Source organism: Hyaena hyaena, unplaced genomic scaffold (assembly GCF_003009895.1).
Source record: "Hyaena hyaena isolate Hyena2069 unplaced genomic scaffold, ASM300989v1 scaffold_673, whole genome shotgun sequence".
In the NCBI taxonomy this organism is placed as follows: Eukaryota; Metazoa; Chordata; class Mammalia; order Carnivora; family Hyaenidae; genus Hyaena; species Hyaena hyaena.
This window is the reverse complement of record NW_024081308.1, coordinates 204951-227925: the sequence shown is the minus strand read 5'-3', so window position 1 is coordinate 227925 and position 22975 is coordinate 204951. Positions and strand designations below refer to the sequence as shown.

General features: G+C 45.4%; 1 protein-coding gene across 2 annotated transcripts in view; it reads right to left on the bottom strand.

The window, feature by feature from the left end:
* The window catches only part of GNAL (G protein subunit alpha L), a 153294-nt gene that overhangs the window by 94758 nt on the left and 35561 nt on the right, over positions 1–22975 (bottom strand). The window contains exons 1-4 of one of the 2 annotated variants that reach the window (XM_039217225.1): positions 8723–8957; positions 8371–8443; positions 7616–7670; positions 7386–7505 (exon numbers count right to left, since the gene is read on the bottom strand). In XM_039217225.1, the coding sequence (XP_039073156.1) occupies positions 7386–7505; positions 7616–7670; positions 8371–8443; positions 8723–8864 (390 nt within the window). In that variant the 5' untranslated portion in view covers positions 8865–8957. Of the gene's footprint in view, positions 1–7385; positions 7506–7615; positions 7671–8370; positions 8444–8722; positions 8958–22975 lie in introns of those variants that run through there. The other variant, XM_039217224.1, reaches the window with a different exon arrangement.

Sequence of the window (22975 nt, the reverse complement as noted above, 5' to 3'; positions counted from 1 at the left end):
TCAAAGAAAGAAATGGAATTTTTAAAAAGCATCCTCACTTTGAAGCTCTAGTCTAGTTGATGGATCTAACCAAAATAGTTTATTAAAAAACCAGCAATTCCTTTCATTTTATACCAGCTGTGCAGAATGAAGTATGGGGGTTGTTCCATTCCTCCTGAGCATTTTGACACAAGCAAAGCGAGACTTGGAAGCAGGTTTCTGATGGGGATGTGCCTTCTGTCCAATGACAGATGGACCATCAGAGTGCCTTGCTATGGGCAGACATGCAGGAGTGGCCTCTTAATGAATTCAGGAGTAGCCTTTCCAAGGACAACTCACATTTTGTCATTCCCTGACTAGACTCACTGAATAGTTTTCCACAACCTTGAGGAGGAAGCCCAAATCCCTGGCCTCAGCTCAACATGAAGCTGGTGAGGTGGGGCCCTCCATACACTCCCAATAGCTCCCCATAAACATCTCTAGCGTAGCATTATACATCACCATCCACTTTGTTCAGAAGTCTGTATTCCCTCCAGACGATAAAAGTATCTAGAGGAAAAGTAGCGCTCCTTATTCACCTTGGTATCCACAGACACTTAAGTTTGTTGACTAAATACTGAAGAAGCAAGAGGAGCTAAGGTGACCTCTTGCACATCCACCCTTCCCCCTCAGTAGCGCTCTCACACTCAGTTTTGGCAGAAAAAGCCTTGGGGACCATCAGTGTTATCCCACCGAAGGCTGCTGTTCAGACCACTCTGTTGAAAAAGCCTCTCACTGGAGAGAAAGGGAAGCCATGCTCCATCTTTGCCAACAACCAGGGTGCTCCATGCACAGCTGGAAATCATCAAACCTCCTGCCTCCCTGGCAAGTTCTTTCCCTCTTTTCCTGCTCTTTCCTCAGCCGGAGCTTTCAGACTAGATGGTCTCTAAGGGCCTCACCAATAGTCTGTTTTCAACACACACCAAACATACGACTTCGACAACGCCCTGTAATATCAATATGGCAGCCTTGCTCTGAGACACAAGCACTCACCACTTCCAGCAAACTTCGGAAAAGGAAAAAACTCCAGGTGTACGAATGAGAAAAAGAACAGTTATCATTAAAAAAAAATTTTTTCTAGAATTTTTTCTAAACTAGAGAAATACACCCTAGGACATTTAAAATAATTTACTTAGAAAAAGTCAAATGCTGAAAACTTTCCTGATGAGGCACCTATTCTTGAAACGCGATGTATTTCTGTATTAACTCCCCTTGCGGAGAGAGGGGGTGCTTCAAGATACATCTCATCTTTCTATTATTAGAAAGTGTGTGTTGGGTGAGTACTGGGTTATAAGAATTAGCCAGAAGCTTTCTGGAACCTGTGGCAAAACTAGACGCTGTAGCCCCAGGGAGAAGGTGAAAAATCTGACAGAGATCTGGCAAATCTAGGGCAGTTCCAGGTGGCCTCAGAGAGCTGGTTGTTTGGCAAGGCACTGAACGGAAGGGGAGGACAAAGAGGGGCAGAGATGGTGGTGAAGGAGGAAGCCGGAAGTCCCTTCAAGAAAATCTGACTGGAAGTAAGATGGAGGAGGAGGAACAGGGCTGAGAAGCGGGGGTTGTGGGCCACAGAGGCCAGGTGGGAGAGTGCCTGGAAGAGCTCCCCCATCCCTGGGCATCTGTGCTGTAAGGAGACACACAGGCCAGGGTTCCTGAGCAGGCAGGGCCAGTCGATGGCTTGATGGCTCTTTGGGGATAGTTAGAGACACCTCCTCCCAGGTATGCTGTGAGGCGTTGGGCATATCAGCACTTGGCGTGGACAGAGGACACGGTTTATAGGTGCTGGCTCAAAATTGGGCTCCAGTGTGGGGCTGGCTGGTGAGGGAGTCGTGAGAGGGTTCAGTTGTCTCGCTCCTGCACCCAGAGAGGAGTGGACTGTGTTCAGGCAGCTGGGTGTTCATCGGAGGCCACCAGGGCAGGGCTGCGGTGAGGGGGGCTGGCCAGGCACGCCGGCACCAAATCAATACTGGAACTCCTGCTCTCTCTCTTACACGGCAGCAGTGCTAATTCTGACGGTGCCCCTCCTGTGTGCCATCACCGATCACTGCTTCAGTCTTCATAACAACCTCACCAAGTAGGTACTGTGATCACCTCCGTTTCACAGTTGAGCAAAGGCAGATAGCACTGAAGTGATTTGCTCAAGGTCACGCAGTGGCAGGGATGTCAGAATCTGAGCCCCGGTGGTCTGCCTCCAGTATTTTCCCTCATGACCAGGACATCGTCCAGTCCACAGACTCAGAGGTTCAGCACAGGTGTCTCTTGAGCACCTTGTCCACTTCCTATCTCAAGACGATGCTCTTTCTGGGCCCTGACTTGGCCCTTGTAAGTGCAGACACAGCTGTGCCGGTCTCCCCTGGCCTCCTGTTCAGGGCAGTGAGCTCCCCCTCTGGGTGGCTGAGGACCAAACCAGGGGCAGCCGAGATCTGGGAAGGGTGCAGCCCCAAGGCGCCCCTGTGAGGTAATCCCCGTTTGTTACTCGCATCTGAAATGATCCAAGGTGATTTTTCTCTTGGACGCCATATGTACAGATTTTTAAGTTTCAGACTACACATCCTACTTTTTAGTAGTCCCCACTTTTTACCCTTCCTAATGTTGCCTTTCTGTTTTGCAACACATAGTAAACCTCACTCCCTCAAAGGGCAAAGAACAGGGTGCATGCCTGGGATGTGGGTCTAAATGCCAACTTGAGGAAAAGCGAGGGTTCACTGTTGCACTGTGCGGAGGGGAATCTTCCTTTCTGTAACGCAGCATGGTGGCCGAGGTGGCTAGTCCTCTGACTTGTTACATCCCCAGCTCCCTGGTGAAGTGGACAGAGGATTGTGTTATATCCTATCAGGCACTCGGGAGTTGTTTTCCGTGCACCCAGCCGCGGGGTGTGAGTTGTTAGGGGAGAGGACGAGAGCGGAGAAGCCGCCTGTTCCCTGGGAGCTAACACAACTGGCCTGTCATGTCCGACAGTGCTGGGGGGCCCAGAAGGCCCGGAAGAGGTTTGGGGGCAAATACTGGGGACCCGGGGGGAGAGGGTACTACACCTTGGGCTCCAGGCGGAAAACTTACTTCTACCTGACACATATTGTGGGCTTCAAAGACTTTCTGGGTGGTGAGGGGAGAGAGTTCAGTTGGTTAAAAGAACACTAGCCCACTAACCTGGGTGATGTGAGTTCTAGAATTCTGCACGCATTCTCCAGAGGACACAGGACAAGCACACAGTCAGGAGTAGCTGAGGGTGCCTCAGCACTGGACGCTTCTCAGCCCTTCTGTGCACCCTTCTAGCAGCCGCTCCAGGAAACCCGGCCCCCAGGGCTGTTCTCACTGAGTGGCAGGCCGCTTGCTTGGGGTCACGTCTTTAGAAAGGGGTGGATCTAAGACCCAAGGCGGGCGGCTCCCAGGGCCCTACCCCTGGGCACTGCAGGGAACCAGCCTATGCCTCATCAAAATGCCTGGTATATTTTTACCTGGGAGGAGAGGATGGAATAGTTCCTGCTCTCCGGGTTTATACTAACCTGCGATTCTGCTAAAATGCCAACTTAGGAAATAGCAGGTGGCTATGACAGATCAACACATCAGACTGCTTTCACATTTTCTCCTTGAGCCTTATTTATCAGCTTCCCCTTAGAAAAAACCTAGCCAACCACAGTTTTAAAAGAGCTAATAAAATACCCACATTTTAAGAAAGGAACCACACAAATTAATAACTTAATTTAATTACTTGATTTTGGGTTGGTATTGTGCTAAGAGTTTTTGGGGAGGTGGAGGGGGAAATCTGCCACAATCATCACCTGAAACTATTTTCAATCGCCTCATGTGTAGATGAGCTGGAGGCAAAGGCATGGTGCTAACTAGCGAAGGGGTTCCTGGATGGACCTCAGTCCACAGGAAGACAAGTTGTGGATGTACGCACAAGAAAAGAATTAACGAGGCAGCTATCGATGACTTATACCACCCCACACCACCTGCTCCGTTGTCTCATATCTGGATTGCTACGATGGCTTCCCCAAGTTGCCCTTCTGCAATTTTGCCTTCCTACGCTCCATTCTCTACCTACAGCCAGGGTGGTCCTGATAAAACCAGCCAGGGCCTATAACGCCACTGCTCAGAGCTTTCCAAAGGCCCTCCAGGTCAGTACAGACTGGGGAGGTCTGGCCCCGAACACTCTCTCTCATCCCCCACCCCTCCCACAGCAACTGTTAGCTGGAGAGATACTATCCACTATTCACTGTGGCTTTCTCTGTTAAAACTTAGGTTTCAAGTAATTCATCTGCAATCCAAAGGGAAGGCAATATAAACAGAAAAAAGCCAAAAGGTAAACTTAAGTGTAATATTCTTAGAGAAAATCCTTAAGATACCTCAAGATAAGGTTCAACTTTTCATGATAATGGGCAATCTCGTGTAATTTTACATTTATATTCTGATTTTTTTCCTTCTTAAAGACCTCTGAAATTAACTTTTTCTGATAAAATTATTTGATATCTACAAGAAAATGAACCTAAGACCTTTAAGGAATTGGATTCGGACACGGAAAGACTTTCTCAAGGATTCAATCTCCAAAAGTCCTAGGTTTAGTGAATTTGTGTTATATTTATTATTAAGGTACCTGAGTTAGCTCTACTTTTATGGTTTTTACAATAATATACATTTTCTTTAAATAAAAGTTAATTTTCTCCAAATGTACCAAGTGTTATGAGTATGTAAGTAAGAGATCTGTCTTAATATCTTTCTCAGTGAGGATCATCAAAATATGAATCCAAGAACTATTCAAGCTAGTAACATAAGTGATGACTATTTCTGAGCATGATAGAATACATGTCACTGAAATATGTGTGCACATTAAAATAAAAATATCATTTTCAGAAGGAACATTATGTATTTAGATATTAATTTCCTTATTTATATAAATGTAGACTCTATTAGAAACATAATCACATTTGACACACCACAGGCACATAAGACAACAGAATATTAGGCTTAAAATCTACCAAAAGTTAAAAAAAAATGTATTATCTCTGAAAGAGCATAATGGCATTCCCCATCCAGAATTCCTGGGTCTTAGTTCTCTTTCATTTTATTTGTAATGAATTACAGTTTCTGATCATCTTTTTTTTTTTTTTAAGGAGCCTTAACACACCTATGTGAAAATACAGTGTTCAAAGGCAATGAGTTCTTTGATTTTCTCTTTTTATTAAAAATATTCATGATCTAGGAGCGCCTGGGTGGCTTAGTCGGTTAAGCGTCCGACTTTCGCTTAGGTCATGATCTCGCAGTTCGTGGGTTCGAGCCCCGCTTCTGGCTCTGTGCTGACTGCCAGCTCAGAGCTTGGAGCCTTTTTCTGATTCTGTTTCTCCCTCTCTCTCTGACCCTCCCCTGCTCACGCTGTCTCTCTCTCTCTCTCTCCTAGAAATAAGTAAAAATATTTTAAAAAATATTCATAATCTAGCTCAAAACCACTTTAACAAGCTAGGTGCTTTGGATTCTTCAGTAATCCCCCCAGGAGTTACTGACAGGAGTTCTGAACTTGGCGATGAATATGAAATCCCTTATCAGGTGTGAGTCTATCATGTGAAGAAAGAAGAGATGTGACTAACACACCTTAATTCTAATTCCTCATTATATGGTAAGACACTTTTTTTTCCCCTAAATCAGAATAATACAGGAGATGTTTTATGATTACTTTCAAGCTAACATGACCAGACAGACTTGAGAATTCAAGTATATGTATATGAATGTGTAAGTCTGAAGTTGCATGGAAATGCCATCTGTGATTTGAGCTAGGACCTTGTAGTTTTGGGGGACCTCTTTGGTACATACAATGTTGCAGAGTGCTAGGGGCCACCCTAGTACTGAAGCACTGCTTTAGTCCTACCCTCCATGCTCCTCCCTCATCATCTCCTTTACCCCTCCAAGCCATCCAGTTAAAGACACAGTTCGGGGGTGCCTGGGTGGCTCAGTCGGTTGAGCATCCGACTTTGGCTCAGGTCATGATCTCACGGTTCATGAGTTTGAGCTCCCACATCAGGCTCTGTGCTGACAGCTCAGAGTCTGGAGCCTGCTTCAGATTCTGTGTCTCTTTCTCTCTCTCTGCCCCTTCCCTGCTTACATTTCTCTCTCTCTCTCTCAAAAATAAATAAACATTAAAAATAATTAAAAAAAAATAAAAAAGACCATTTAGTAAAAAAGTGTGCCTGCAGTGCCCAACCCCTTTTCTGGCCAGTTTGCCACCTCTAACCCTCCCTTTTAGAAATTCTAGAGCTCTCACTGGCTACACTGGAATGCTTATCAGAAGCAAAAATTAAATGAAAGAATGCAAATAAATGCGTTAAAAAAGGGTAATCCCTATCCACCATCATGCTACAAAGCCTATAGGACAGGGTGCTTCTGCTTAAGAGACAGGGTAGGGGCTAGCAGGTAGGTGTACACCGGCCCAGACTTCAGTCAGAGCGTTTTACACACCGTCTATTGTACACACTGCTTTCTGCACCACCTTCCCTTCGAAGAGAGGATTCTGAGAAAGAAAAATGTCTCTAGAGCCCTATGCCGGGCAATGAAAACTTTGAACTTCTATTACTGTTGGGTATGCGCACACACACACACACACACACACACACACACACACACACATAGGTACACGCACAAATATGTTCTTTTGGCACAAGTGTAAGAAAAATGATTTACTGAGAAATCTACCAAATATATTTTCCTTTGACACGTGCTTAATCCAATTACCACATAACAATAGTTTGAAGATATATATATATATACCAAAGAAAAGAAAATGACAATTCATTTCACCCTTTCCCATGGACAATACTGCCACCCAAGTGGTTAGGAAGGTGCCCGTAAATACTGCTGACGTGAAGCAAACTACATTTTTCCATCATAGATGTTCTGTAAACATTCAGAAGGGATCCATGTTATTTAGAGCATGCATTCTCTTCTTGTTTAAGCTACAGGATGTACATCTTAAGAGTGAACTGAATTCTGTTCTACTATTCCCACAGAAGCTATCACTTACCATAAGCATTTCTCTTTGCTCATATAAATTCTATTCTTTTGTTATCTGGGAAACTGCTTGATTGTTAATTTAGAAATAACATATAGGAAAAAGTACTATCGATATCTCTTAAAGGTATGCTACTTTCCCGATTACCGACCTCACAAATACATTCATAAAAGCATTTCTACAATCCTATTGTCTTTAATATTTTTAACAAATGTTAATATTTTGATATGAAGGAAAGCACTTCTCTAGGCAAGGAGCTAGATTTTGAAGGAACTCAAGAATAAAATAATATTAGCATTGATTCTCAAGCAATCTCATTAAAAAGTGGTTCTCTCCTGAACCATTTAAAATAGTTCAAGAAGGATTTACTTACCTGGGAATATTCAAAGTCGGTGATTGGAGCTATACTCTTGATATAGTCTGATCGAAACTGGTTTTCTGGGTTGGCCAGTGGAACTGGGGGTATTATAGTACTCATAGCAGAAACAATTGTCTAAAATGGAATCAAGAAAAAAGTATATGGATAAATATAACATTCAGGCTTCATGTATGACAACTAGAATATACTAAACAAACTTTTTTTTTTTTTTAAAAAGTCCTTACCACAATAGCATCTTTAACATTTTTCCGGATGTCCAGAATTTTCTGTTTCTTTTCCCTATATTCAAAGAGAATTGTTATTAATTTAGTTATTTTTAGCACTCACTTGAATCAGTTGAGTGGGATTTGGAACTTCCAGCTGAAGCATGGGGCTAGACTGGTTTTCCTAGGGGTCAATGTCAACCCTCAAGACAACAGCTGCAAATTTTTTTAACTGATTAAGGAAAACGTGCTTTTTTCCCCTAATTTGTACTCAAAGCAAACTTGAATGCACACATTACAATCTATATATAGTTTTAAACAACTACACAGGCTACACACAACATGGCGAAGTGGTTATGAATACTGCTGCATATAATAACTATACAGCTACACCTGTAAATACATTTTATTTTAATTACCCACATGTTGATAGTTATGAATTGAAATATAGGCAGACTAAGGATACAGAGAAAAGTATATAGTGACATATTGGTTAAGTGTGCTCAGAGCAATACCAATCATACAGATCAATACCTCAAGAATATCTAATAAGTCATATTTTGGTAAGCAAGTTATTTTGTTTTTTGATCTAGACACTACCGACAGGATTCGCCTAAATATTACAAATTGAACAACAGGCTTCTATTTTCCCTCCCTCTCACAAGTCTACTCAATGATCAAATTAACTAAAGAAAAAGCACTTTGGGGAAGGCTAGAGAGAAGTGAAAAAGTTCGCATGCAGTCTGGAAGCAAAAGCGAAATTGATCAGTCCTTACTCAGGATTAAATCCATTGACGTGCAGGATCCTCATCTGTTTGACGATAGTGCTCTTCCCAGACTCACCAGCCCCTGCAAACAAATACAAAGATTGCTATGATCTGTAGCCCAATTCCGTTGCATCTCGCCTGCCAACCCAGACAGCAATTACCCTACCCGGCGTCGACATTTCCCGGTACTCGCCAGCTCGCGGCTGGAGGAGCGGGTCCCGGTGGCTGGCGGTGGCTCGGTCGCCGGCGGTGCGCGCGGCCCCCGCCCGGCCCTGCCCGCCCGGCCCCCGCGCTCGCTCGCTGCGCTCTGGGCTGTGCGCTCCGCTCGGGCCGGGAGCCGCCGCGCGCCCACCGCCCTTACCCAGCAGCAGCAGGCGGTGAGTCGCTTTGTAAGCTAGACGCTCCTTCTGCAGCTGTTTCTCGATCTTCTTGTTGGCCTCGCGTCGTTCTTTTTCATCGACGCCCTGGTCTTCCGCGGTCTTGCTGTTGCCCAAACACCCCATGCCTGCCCCCTTGGATGGACGTCGGGCAGAGTTAGGAATTTGCACAAAAAGCAATAGAGAGTTGTAGATGTGTGTTGATCCTGCGACGGCTTCTCTTCCTTGCTGCTAAAAGAGATGCCCTGGTTTCTCGGTGTTTTTCGATCAGAACAAGCGTTCCTTCTCCCTCCCTCTGCCCAACGCAAACTCCCAACTAAAAAGGATGCGAGGACGACTCGCGGAGCCAAATAAATACTTTCTAAAGATAAAGGTTTAGCACTTTCGGCTGGACAAACGGCAGGGCATGAAGGGAGACGGGGGCCGTGAGCGCCGGGCTCCGCCGGAGCCAGCGGGGCCGGCGCGGCGCCCACCGCTCGCCCCGGGTCCCGGCGCCCGCACCGCCCGCCGAGCTTAGCCCGGCCCCGCCCGGCCCCCGCCTGCGCCGCGGGGAAGCGCCCAGCGGGACCGTGAGGGTGCCCGGACCCTGCCGGCTGCTCGCCGACCGTGGCGCGCAGGGACGGGACGCGTCGCCGGGTCCCCGAAGGGCGATCGTGGGCACCAAGCGGCCGGCTGGCGGCCCGCGCTGCCTCCGCCGTCGGACGCGCGCCCCCTCCCGGTGCGGAGCGACCCCCGCACCTCCGCGCGGCCGGGAAGGGGAGCTGGTCCGCTGGCGAGGGTCCGGCAGGGGCGCTAGCGCTAACCGCGCTGGAGGGAGTCGGGCGCTGACCTCCACGAGCCCCGCCCGCGGGACGCTCACCCGCGCGGGGTCCGCACCGCGGCCGCGTGGCTCTCCCGCACTCCGAGCCCGGGAGAATGGGTCTGGGCGTGCGCTCCCCGCCGATGCCTCGGACGCCTCCCTGCTCCCAGGCGGGCGAGGACTCGCGCAGGATCATGCATATTCTATCAGGGAGGAGCATCTGCAAGAGGCTCACCAGTCACACCGCCTTTGTTCCGTTCATTTTCTAGACTATTCCAGCGCACCCACGCCGCCGCCTCCCTTAGCCTCTTGTCTTTATCTCCAGCCCCCGTTTCTCCTTCGCAGTTCTCCGAACAGCTCTACTACTTCCCTAGGAGGCTCTCTGGCCTCGAACTTGGCTGCTTGGCGGTGGGACCCATGAAGGAGAGAGACAGGACTGCGCGCTCATTCACTGTGCTGAGTGCGAGTTCCCGGAGACGGTCTGGTCTGTCGGCAGCCTTGCCCTCGTCTTTTTGGATTTGCGGGAAGGAAGGCAAAAGAGGCGACTGAGCCGAGGTGCAGGTCCGAGATCACGTCCTTGTGCGGTGCTGTTATGGCTCCTTGGTGGTTCCCAGGCTCTGGGGGCCCGAGGCCGTGTGCACAGATTCTTTTACCATGGCCTTGTTCATCTGTCTTCAAGTGCTCCGGTTTTTTCCTTCCCAGCCCACATCTCTCTCACTTTCACCAAGGCCTGATCTTCTCTACAGAGAGCAAACATCACCTGGGTCGGCTCGGCGCAGGGGGGGGGGGGTGGAGGGAACCTCTCGGGGGGGTCTCCCCATGGTCTGCTGCCCCCTCCCTCTGCAGCCTGCACCTAGGAGCACAGCAGACCCCACTTGTCCATGTGTCTCTTCTCCTGTGGTTCTCCCCTTTTTCCTCAACCTCCCCTTTTCCCTCAAGTGGACAAAAGTATTCAACTCTGTCTCATTCAAAACCAGCAGCACCTCCTGGTGCCTCAGGCTCCTTGTTAGTGCCACTGTCGCCCCTCCTGCACACGCAGCCAAGAGTTAGGAAGGGCATCTGACTCTGCCTGTCTTTCCTTACCTCCTGCTCACACCTCAGCTCCTGGCAGCCTGGCTTTAGCCCATCCCCCTACACAAAATATTGTCCCTAGGGTCCTCGGTGGCCTCCCAGGCCCTAAACTTCATCCATGAACTTAGGTCTTTTCTTTCTTTGACCTCTCCAGGGAGCTGGCACTGACCCTCCTTGAGGCTGTCTTGCCCTGCATCTTCCACCGCACGGTGGTTTTGATGTCCTGCTCACCCTCTGCCTGGTGAAGGTGACTGAGACCCCACCTGCCCTTTCCCCTTTGCACGCACCCCTGGAAGGGCTCACTGTATCTTCCACAGTCTGTGCACACGGCTCTATGTCCACATCACATCTCTAGCCCGCCTTGCCCTCTGGTCCGACGCCGTCCCCAAGCACACCTCCATTTCCATGCCTCACAGGGATCCTCAGTTCTACCTGCCAAGGGCTGAGCTCCTCCCCTACACCTACCCCCACACCTCTGGCCATTCCTCTGTTCTCTCTCTCATAAGGGCCCCTGATTTTCCAAACCAGAACATGGGGGTGATTCCTGACTCCTTTTCCTTCTTGCAAACCCAAACAGTGACTGTGTCCCAGAGAGTCTGTTTCCTGTCTTTTCCACCCTGTCTTCCGTTGCCATGGTCTCGGGCCCCTAGTCTAACCTGGGCTGCAGCAATGGCTCACTTACTCCAGCGCTGGCACGGTGTTGCCACAGTGACAGTACAGCTCTGCCATGTTCCCATCAAGGATGAGGCCTCGACCACGATCCTTCGAGACTGGGTTAATGTAAACTCTGTGGCCACAGCTCTCTTAAGTGTCTTCCCTTCCCAGCACTGCCATGCCTCTCCTTCCAACTACTTGTGCTTCCTGAACACCCCAGCTTATCCCCTGGGTCCACATTGCTGCTTCTCTCTGGAACACTTGGAATGCCTTCTTCACTTGGCCACCTCCTAATTGTCTATGCGGTCTCTGTACTCCCTCCACATCCAGGTTAGGCCCCCTTCCTGTGCCGCATCGTCTCACCAGCTCCTTGCACTGTAACGGCTTATTTGCAGCTTTCCCCAAAGTCTGCTAGACGTGTGGGACTCCACACGGCTGGGCCTGAGTCTGTCCTTTACACCTGCGGCACCTGGGTCTAGTCCAGTGCCTGGCCGGCAGGAGCTGCCCCGGGAATCTTCATCGAATGGATGAATGAATTCACAAGAGCCAGAGATAACTCCTGCTCAAAGTCTGGGGTCTCATGAAAGGCATTTTGTGATCAGGTTTTAAGTTCAGAAAATGCTTGTCCAGTTTAGTACTACATTGAAAATATTAATATTTTTTAAAAAACTAGAGTAATAAATTATTCTTCCCAACATAGTCAGAAGCAAACCTACAGTGCCCTACTAAACTGTGCGCTACGTTGAAAGTTCTAGTTTTGTGGAAGGGGACTATTTATCACTGTTGCCAGGCCTCACACCTTGAGTTAACACAAATGTTCACACATGGCAATATTGTGGCTAACGGGGCAGTCGGGAGGCAAGAAAAGTTAAATAAAAATTTCTTCGTGTAGTGAGATGTTTATAAGGATGTGTCAACTTTTTTACTGCCAAGATTTTTATAAACTGTTAGTTGGAAGAAAAAGCTTCAAAACAAATCCCATGGAAACTTACAAAGGGAGAATTAAGTTAGAATCCCAAAGCCACACTTTGAAGGCAGCCTGATAATTCAGTGACCCTAAAAATATGGCAGAAAATTTCCACTTGTTCAGATCGAAGAATTAGGGCTGTTAAAAGATAAGACAACAGGTCCAAAATGGAGCCGTTTAGGCTAAGTCCCACGTTAGCAAACAGAATCAATTACAGTTCTGACCTTCCCAGAAATGAAATCTTAAACGTGTTCATCTGGAATCGCCGGATCAGCACTAGGTAGATAATCTGCCAAATACACCCCATCAGTCCCCAGTTGCAAGTAACCTTGTAATAACCAAACCACTTTTTAACCTAGTATAATATCCTTGTTTTTGCTCCCAGCTCGTTATGAAAGTATTTTGTCCAGCTCCTCGGAGTTCCTTTCCATCAGCTAGATGGATGCTGCCTGATTTGAATCAAATGTTGCTGAAATAAGCATTTTAATATGCCTGAGCTTATCATTAAACAAGGTTAAAGATAAATTCTTATATTTGGAATTCAAGAAGACTTACACAAACTGGTATGATGGAAAACATACCATAATACACCCAAAGAAGTTAATATATCAATATAATCATAATAAAAATAAAATAATAATAATAATGTTCTACATAAAATAGCTTCTACTAGTTGTCTGCTGATTGATAGCACTGCACTAATCCTTCCTGTGGAATAATTTGTGTAGCATTTGCAGTAGGGAACTATCGTCCCCATATTTCCAGAAACTTAGAGGGGAGAGTAAGAGGTGTATCTGGGATATAAACCTTTGTATCCTGCACTATACAATGTACAGTGTGCTCCACAGTTCAGCGCTAAACACTCTAAAGTAGAAAATCAATGTCAGTATACAGTGATGCAACCTTTATTGTGAGCAATGCAAAGCCAGATTTACCTAGTCTGTTATCAGGCAGGGGTTCAAGACACCTTTTTTTTTTTTTTTTAATCCAATCATCTGGCCTTTTCCTAGTCTGGTCTGGGAAACGAATCCTCATTTGTGTTTTAAAACATAGGATCAGAATCCCAAATCCCAGCTGGCTCTGTTGCGGCGGCAGGAGCGGAGCTTTGGGGGAGCACCCAGGGTAACCTGGGGCGCAGGCAGGCAGTGCGAGCATCTGTTGCCAGGCAACGGCTGTGCAGCAGCTTCGCCCTCACCGAGAAGCACACGCACACCCACTGCAGAGACGGAGGGCTCCCTGCGGCTTGCCCACAGAGAAGGGGGTGGCTGCGGGGTGGGGCGGGGAAGCGCCTGGGCCTGCCTCCGAGGCCAGGAAAGGCCCCCCTCCCCGTCTCATCCACATCCAGGAGAACTGAGAAGGCACAGAGTTTGGGGGCAAAAGGACAAAGGTCAAAAAAGTGGTGTTTTCCTCACTCTTGTTATATTTAAGACAGGGTATCTCAGGTCTTAGTGCATTCGAAAGTTTAATTATTTAACTTTGTTTTACATTTCGTTTTGTGAATTTTGAATAGTGACTTAAAAATTTGGTTTTGTTTCAGACCCTTTGATGGAAGCAGGCACATGCTGGGGGGAAAAAAACGGCACCTGTTTTCTGATTAGCTGAGCTCAGGTCTGTGGCAGCAGGACCGACACCGACACCGTTTGTTTTTCACTGTAAGGAGGCACGTCATAGAAGTGTAATTAACAACCGGGTGAAACATGCAAGGAAACGGTTTCAATTTATAACAAGCCTGGATCATTATTTTTAAAATGTAGTAACTGGTCTTGGGGTGGATTTTATACTTTCCAAGTTCCTGAAGTTTAAAACTGCAGTAGGATTTTTAGAACAGATATATCAAAAGTTTTGGAAGAAAAAGAACAAAATAGTTAGGAAAGGTGCATAATTACTAATTCCATGCAAGGGCAGCTCTGCCAGAAACTAAAAGCTGCAGCCAGTTTTGGTAAACCGAGGAAGGCGGGGAAGAGGGGGAAGGGAGTGGTGCCAGCATGGCCACCTGCTGAGTGGATGGTGTGCACACAGTCATGCCACTGTAGACAGCTTGCTGTTGTTTTATCTCTTTTCTTTCTTAGTGTATTGGTGCAGATAACCCGTGTAGATTATTAGCAGCAGAGCTCACTGCATGACCTAATTAGCATACACCTTAAAAATACAGTGGTAAAAAGTTGTACATTTTTTATAGAAAAGCAGGGACACATTGTTTACCCTTTCTGTACACAATACTCTGCGATCAAAGACTTTAGAATTCACTGAAATAATTTGTCGTTTTTTTCCCCCTTACTCCTACAGCCAAAGTAATATTAAGTAGCTTTTGGAAGGCCATCCATAAAGGGTAGTCTTTTTACCTGACAGCTTTAAAAACCAAAATAGCAATGAGTCAGTAGGTAAGGTATTTTAGCTGTCTTTCATTCTGCCCTGTGTCCAAAAACTGAGGACTGAAATATCCTCATTGGAATACACAACTCAGTGTCACAGACTGGAGTTTATTTACAGTATAAAAATACAAAGTGAGGCGTGTCTGGGTAGCTCAGTCAGTTAAGCGGCCGACTTCGGCTCAGGTCATGATCTCACAGTTCGTGGGTTTGAGCCCTGCGTCGGGCTCTGCTGACAGCTCAGAGCCTGGAGCCTGGTTCAGATTCTGTGTGTGTCTCTCTCTCTCTGACCCTCTCCTGCTCACTCTCTCTCTCTCTCTTTCTCTCTCTCAGAAATAAATGAAACATTTAAAAAATAAAAAAATACAAGGGGAGAGACTACTGAATATGTTAAACAAAACAACAAAAACTCCATAAAGCACAATGGGAAACCTGCCAACAGAATGAAACTATTACACTGTTGCAGTTCAGATTATCTGTGAAAGCCACCAAACGGGTCAGGTTATGAAGCAGAGACATCAGAAGGGCAGCCCGAGTGGTCAGCATATTGCAAGAGAAACCACATGAATCAAAGTTGCATTTAGTACAGATTTTCCAAACAGAAATCAAGTAAGGGGCTTGAGGACCAGAGGAAGAGTGAAAATTAGCCTTTAATCAGTAAACCTTAGCATCCTTAGCTATTTTATCCTGATCTTCAACCTCAGATACCCTAACAAAATATGGGACTACAGCCGATTTTCAGACACATGTTCCTTAATTGATAGATTTCGATACTGACGTAAAGTTGCAAAGATAGTCTAAACAGTTTTAAAGATATTTCTTTCTTTACTAATTGACAAGCATCAGGTGCAAAATGAAGAACTTGCAAACAAATCTACCATACGTGATCAGTTTTATATTTTTTCTTTTTCATTTTTTTAAAGTTTTAATTTTCCTTCCAGGTAGTTAACATACAGTTATACTGGTTTCAAGGGGAAATATAGTGATGCCACACTTCCATATAATACCAAGTGCTCATCACGACAAGTGCCCTCCTTAATCCCCATTACCTGTTTCACCCATCCCCCCATCTCCCTCTAGTAACCATCAGTTTGTTCTCTGTAATTAGGAGCCAGTTACTTGAATAATGCTTAAATCTAAGGAACATATTATGATAAAAATAGTTTCAGCACTTAGTTCTAGATACCATGAGTTTTCTACTCCTCAGGTAACTATGTTCACCAACACTTTTTTAAAAGATTCAATCTCATGCAATCTCTGGGGTTATAAGAGTTCTCGTCCAACTTAGTTTTTTGTAAAGTGGATCACATTCTTCCCCTGATTGGGAGCAAAAAGAGACAATGTGATGCTCAGTTTAAATGCCTACAAATATTCTCTTAATGTCAGTGAGGTGCCCCTGAGGGATGCCAGAGCTTCAGGAGCTGACATGAATCCTGGTTTTAACACGCCTATTTCATAGGGTTGGACTTCAGCGATGCCTGCCTGCCTCACAACCATTCTCATAATGAAAGCAAATCCAGTAACAATATAAGTCAAGATAGTTAAGAGAATCCAATTTTGTATCTACACAACGTAGATTCATGTCATTGAATACAGGTTTATCTCTTACTACAGGCCATCATCTGTGGAGATGTATCACTGAAGCCATTTTATTTTTTTACCTTCTTGAGCAGCCAGGGAAGTAAGAGGAGCACAACTCTCACCTTTCAGAGGGCGATGTGTGACAATATGCAGGAGCCCAGGGCTGAGAGGTGTCGTAGGGGCCCTGGGGGGATGGGAGGGTCCATGGAATTGACAAAAGCTTCCCCAAGGAGGAGGGACCCCAGGCGTGTCTTGAAGAAGGGGCTTGGAGAGGGCAAGGAGAAGGAGCACACTTCAGGTGAGGAAGAGCTGCGCAACTAAAAGCAAAGGGGAGGAATAGGTATCGCACAGGGCACAGAATGACGCACAGTGCATTGTGTCGCTGAGGTGGGGTGAAATGAGCCACAGGAAAATACATATTCTTAGCATGGCCATTTTCCTAAGGTAAAAGCTCTGCCTTGGCTTGTATAGCTCAGAGGTTAAGAGCATGGGTTGCTGAGTAAGGATGGCTGGTCTCAAATCTATTTTCTGCTGCTTGGTTCTGTTCCTTTCTCTGTAGATGGGTGAGGACTATGACACTCACCTCATAGAGTTATGGTGAGAATGTTATGAACCAATCCATCTTATCACAGTGCCTGGCAAGAAGCAAGCTCTCAATAAAGGTAGTCATTATTATCATTCAACATTCATTTAACAAGTACATTTAACTTCTCTACATGAAGCAACATGCTGTCCTCGAAGAGCTCCTGATTTTTTTCTATTAGGCAGACACACGAGCAATGGCATACAGTACAGTCAACGAAGATTGGTTGAGGGTCTACCTACACTCAGCTGAGCAAACTACTAGCCACTGGCTGGGGGCATAAAGGCAATGAGACATGTTGGAAACAGGAAAACGAAAAAAAAAGAACAAGTGGTGGATGAATGGATAGACAAAATGTGGTCTACACATAGGATAAAATAGTATTCTGCTTTAAAAAGGAAGGACATTCTGGGGGCTCCTGGGTGGCTCAGTCCTTTGAATGTCTGACTTGATTCTGGTTCAGGTCATGATCCCAGGATCATGGGATCGAGCCTTCCATTGGGCTTTGTGCTAAGTGTAGAACCTGCTTAAGATTTTCTCTCTCTCCCTCTGCCCCCTCCCCTGTTCATGTGCATGCTCTTTCTAAGAAAAAGAAAAGGAAGGACATTTAAAACATTTTTTAATGTTTTATTTATTTCCGAGAGAGAGAGAGAGGGACAGCGCGAGCAGGGGAGGGTCAGAGAGAGAGGGAGACACAGAATCTGAAACAGGCTCCAGGCTCTGAGCTGGCTGTCAGCACGGAGGCCAATGCGGGGCTAGAACCCACAAACCGTGAGATCGTGACTTGAGCTGAAGTTGGACGCTTAACCAACTGAGCCACCCAGGTGCCCCAAGGAAGGACATTTTAAAGGGTGCTGCAACATGGGTAAACCTTAAAAACACTATGCCAAGTCACCAAAGGCCATTTACTGTATGAGACCACTTATCTCAGAGACCTACAGTTGATCCAATTCATAGAGACGGAAAGTATAATGGTGGTTGCAAGGAGTTGAGGGCAGGACAATGGGGAATTACCGTTTAATGGGCGATTTTTGTTTGGGAAGATGAAAACATTCTGTGGGTGGATGTAAACAGAAGCTGCACAACAATGGGAAGAACGCAGTTAATGCTGCAGAACTATACACTTAAAAGTGGTTAATAGGGTAAATTTTATGTTATGTTTTACCACAAAAAAAAAAACAAGAAAAATTCATCTGTAGAATATTTATCATGACAGTGGTGGAATAGAGAAATCTTTCTCCTTTGTGGTTTCAGGATATTTGTTTTGACTTTTCTGATTCTGGCTGAGGGACTTCAATTTCTTTGGAAACATTTACTGCAATTATAGATTCTTGCCAGCAGGTGTCAATGTGGAGGTGGAAGGACAGAGGGAGCCTGTAGCGATGCTTTAGTGGGACATTTACATTCATTCATTCACCATTAAGTATTTTTTTTAAAATGCCTACATATGCATAGCCTTGAGATTATAAGGATTAATTAGACACCGTCTCAAGCAGCTTACTAGGCTAGTAAAGAGGGACAGACATGCAATCAAGTAAATGCAATCAAGTTCACTGAATTCTGTAGAGATTACAGCAAGGATACATCGGGGTGTGTGTGGTCAATTCTAAAAGTGAAGAAAGAATATCATTTACTTCCCTGGAGAAATGCATGCTCATCTTTGTTACTCACTCTTCATCTTAATTTAAAAAATGTTTTTTAATGTTTATTAATTTTTGAGACAGAGACAGAGCATGAACAGAGGAGGGGCAGAGAGAGAGGAGACACAGAATCTGAAACAGGCTCTGAGCTGTCAGCACAGAGCCCGGTATGGGGCTCTTCATCTTAATTTTAAAGACACTGAAAGGTACTTTATTTCTAGCATCTCATCTGATCATCACAGCAGCCTGCAAGATGCACATTATTATCCCCATTCTACAGAAATGACTGTTGGTCTGAAGGTCCCACCGAGGACTGAAAGGGGTGGCGCACCTGTCTGATCGCAACGCCTGTGCCTTGATCAGAAGGAACTCTGTGGCCCTTACAGATTGAAAAAAAACCCCACACCATTCTTCTTCCACTAATTCCAAGAAGAAAAAATCAGACATGCTCACCTCCTTTCTAACTCAGTTAGGCAGATTAATCTGCATATAATGACTGATGAATTAATTAACTCTTTGCCCAGTTGCCTTAGCAACTGGTTTCTTTTAGAATTTGGCTTAGTTACAGAGTTTAAAGCAACAGTATTCCTTATAATAGAATGTCAAATTGTATATGAAATTAAATGGAACATAAATTCATTTTACCACAGGTGGGAACCTATGGATTTCTCAGAAAAGTTGGAATGGCTCTTCCTAAAGCCCACAGGGCTGTTGCCAAAGAACAAGGAAGACAGGCCAAGTATTTATTTATATTTGCCATTACATTGTTTGTTTACACTTGTTACTAAGTAGGAACCACTCAACGGATTTAAACTGTAATAAATGAAAGACTGACATTCTAAAGGGGAAGCTCTGACTACAGACAAGCCCCAAACCATCTTAGATGTACTATAGGATCGAGCAAATGCAGAAATGTGTTGATGTCGTTATTGACAGCCAGGATGTTCAGAGGGGAAGAATGATGTACAAATACAGAATGAGGAGGGCCGCCTGGGTGGCTCAGTCGGTTAAGCATCCATCTCTTGATCTCAGCACAGGTCATGATCTCTCCGTTTGCGAGATCGAGCCCCATGTCAGACTCTGTGCTGACTTCACGGGGTCTGCTTGGGAGTCTTGCTCTCTGCCCCTGCCCCTCCAACCTGCTCATGCTCTCGCTCTCTCTGTCTCTCAAAATAAATAAATAAACTTAAAAAAATATAGAATGAGGAAAGGCAAGGAGAAGCATGTGGGAATGAGCTGGGATTGTAATGACTGTTGGGAAATCACGATTTTCAAATATGTATGTATATATTCATAGTTATGGGCACATATGTGGGTACATTTGTATGCCTGTGTATATATATGTACAGATCATTGATCTTGAACAATGCAAGGTTGGGGTGCCGATCCCCTGCATAGTTGAAAATCCTTGTATAACATTTTTTTACATTTATTTATTTTTATTTTTGAGAGACAGAGAGAGACAGAGCATGAACAGGGGAGGAGCAGAGAGAGAAAGAGACACAGAATCTGAAGCAGGCTCCAGGCTCCGAGCTAGTGGTCAGTACAGAGCCCGACGTGGGGCTGGAACCCACGAACTGTAAGATCATGACCTGAGCCGAAGTCGGACCCTCAACCGACTGAACCACCCAGCGCCCCAGAAAATCCTTGTATAACTTTTGACTCCTCAAAAACTTAGCAACTCATAGCCTACTGTTGACTGGAAGCCTTACTGAGAAAATAAACAAATAATTAAACATATATTTTGTATGTTAAATATATTATCTACTGTATTCTTATAATAAAGTAAGCTAGAGAAAAACTGTTATTAAGAAAACCATAAGGAAGAGAAAATATATTTACAGTCCCGTACTGTATCAAAAAAAATCCGCATACAGGTGGATTTATGCAGTTCAAATCTCTGTCGTTCAAGAGTCCACTGTACGTGCCTATATTTCTTAGTTTTGTTTGCTGAAAAGGCCAAGAAGTGAAGACACTCCAGCAGCAGTGAGTGCACCTCCTGTCCGGGTCCAGGTCGTTAGCCTTACTCACGACCACAAGATGCTGGGGCTCTTCAGAGAAATGGCCAGTACCAGCATGGAGTATAGGGTAGCTACAAGCTACACGTGGAACATGGCTATGCCAGAAAGTAAGAAAGTGCTTAAAAACGGTTGGGGTCATGTCATCAGAACACAAGAGCCAGATCGAAGGGGCTCTCATTTGGTCAGATCTGGGATGATATGAGCACCCAAATATTTAAGCACAGGAATGAATCCTAAAGCACCGAAGAATATAGGAATATTACATGCCCGTGCTGATAACAAATAGGTAAATAAATACATGTGGGAGAAGGGAGGGCTCTTGCTGGTTAGCAGCTAGAGAAGGTGAACCGAGTCCTGGAACAGGAGAATTAGCACTTGCAATCAGCACAGTGAACTCTGTGTCAGGCAAGATCCAGCAGCAGAGGCTCAATCTAGGGGAGCATTTAAATTTTCTTTAAACGTTTATTTTTTTAGAGAGAGACAGAGCGTGAGTGGGGAAGGTGCAGAGAGAGAGATACACACAGAATCTGAAGCAGGCTCCAGGCTCTGAGCTGTCAGCACAGAGCCCGACGTGAGGCTCGAACCCATGAACTGTGAGATCGTGACCTGAGCTGAAGTCAGATCCTCAATCAACTGAAACTCCCAGGCACCCCTTAATCTAGGGGAACATTAGAAATGTTTTTTTAAATTATGGGGCCCCTGGGTGGCTCAGTCGGTTAAGCATCTGACTTCAGCTCAGGTCATGATCTCGCAGTTCATAAGCTCGAGCCTCACATGAGACTCTGTGCTGACAGCTCAGAGCCTGAAGCCTGCTTCAGATACTCTATCCCCCTCTTTCTGTGCTTCTCCCTCACTCACATTCTGTCTCCCTGTCTCTCAAAAATAAATAAATGTTAAATTTCAATGTTTATTTATTTTTGAGAAAGAGAGAGAGAAGAGTATGAACAGGGGAGGGGCAGAGAGAGAGGGAGACACAGAATCCAAAGCAGGCTCTAGGCTCTGAGCTGTCAGCACAGAACCCGATGTGGGGCTCAAACTGGTGAATTGAGAGATCATGACCTGAGCCGAAATCGTATGCTTAACCAACTGAGCCACCCAGGTGCCCCAGGAACATTTTTTTTTTAAGATTTTATTTTTTAAGTAATCTGTACACCCAATATGGGTCTCAAACTCACAAGCCTGAGATCAAGAGTTGCACTCTCCACCGACTGAACCAGCCAGGCATCCCCCAGGGGAACATTTTTTTGAGGAACACAATTTCTGCATGGTTTCCCCACAGTCTGCTTATCAGTTGCAAAGTAAAAAATAATAGCGACTCAGTGGAGAAACTAGACAACACTGTGGGTAATTAAACATCATCAAAGGAGGAGGGGCTGGACATTATCCACTTACAGATGCAGATCCTGAGAAGGACACGTGCCATCTAGGTAGTATTCTGGCCAGGGAGGCATAACCTCCTTAAGTCAGGTGGAAACATCAGGCAAACCTAAACTTCAACAAAAGGAAGTTGTGTGTGTGTGTGTGTGTGTGTGTGTGTACTGTATTCTTCAAAAAGAGCAATGTCACAGGCACCTGGGTGGCTCAGTCGGTTAAGTGTCCAACTTCGGCTCAGATCACGATGTCACAGTTTCATGAGTTTGAGTCCCATGTGGGACCCTGTGCTGATAGCTTAGAGCCTGGAGCCTGCTTCAGATTCTATGTCTCCCTCTCTCTCTGTTCCTCCCCTGCCTGCACTCTGTCTCTCTCTCTCTCAAAAATAAATAAAGATGAAAAAAAACCTTTTTAAATGGCAATGTCGTGGGGCGCCTGAGTGGCTCAGTCGGTTAAGTGTCCGACTTCGGCTCAGGTCAGGTCTGCCCCTTCCCCACTCATACTCTGTTTCTCTCTCTCTAAAATAAATAAATATTTAAAAAATGGTAATGTCATAAAAGGCAATGCAAGCCCCTAGACAAAAAAGTACTCAAGATCCTTAGAATTGGCTAGAAGACAATATGCTCAGTGTAAAGCATTTGTGGGTCATTATAGCAAAGAAGCAAGCTGTTTTTCTTCTACAAAGATATTTAAGATACGCACAACAAGCTAATTTCATAGTCAATGTGTCAATATTTAGCCACATATGTTTTTCAATTTTTAATTTTGAACTTACAAAAAGGTGTAAGAATAGCATCCCATTTTGCTGCAGACCCTTCACCCAGCTCCTCCACTGTTAACATTTTGCTGCATTTGCTTTATTATCAGTCTGTGTTTTCATACTTTATATGCACACACTTTTTCTGGAACTATCTGACAGTAAGCTGCAGACATTATGTCTTTGTCAATGTGTATTTTCTAAGAATGTGATTCTCTTATAGAACTACAAACACTGCCATGGTCCCAATAACTAAAGTCCATACTCAAAGTCTGCCAGTAGAAAGACTGATGTCTCTTATAGCCAACCTGTCCATCCCCCTTCCAGGAGCCAACATTCAGGTGTGAGGTCTGTCTTTTTCCTAACTTGAGAAATGTCCACCCTGGTGCTGACATGAGAAAACTAGGAAGGATGCTGTTCATGT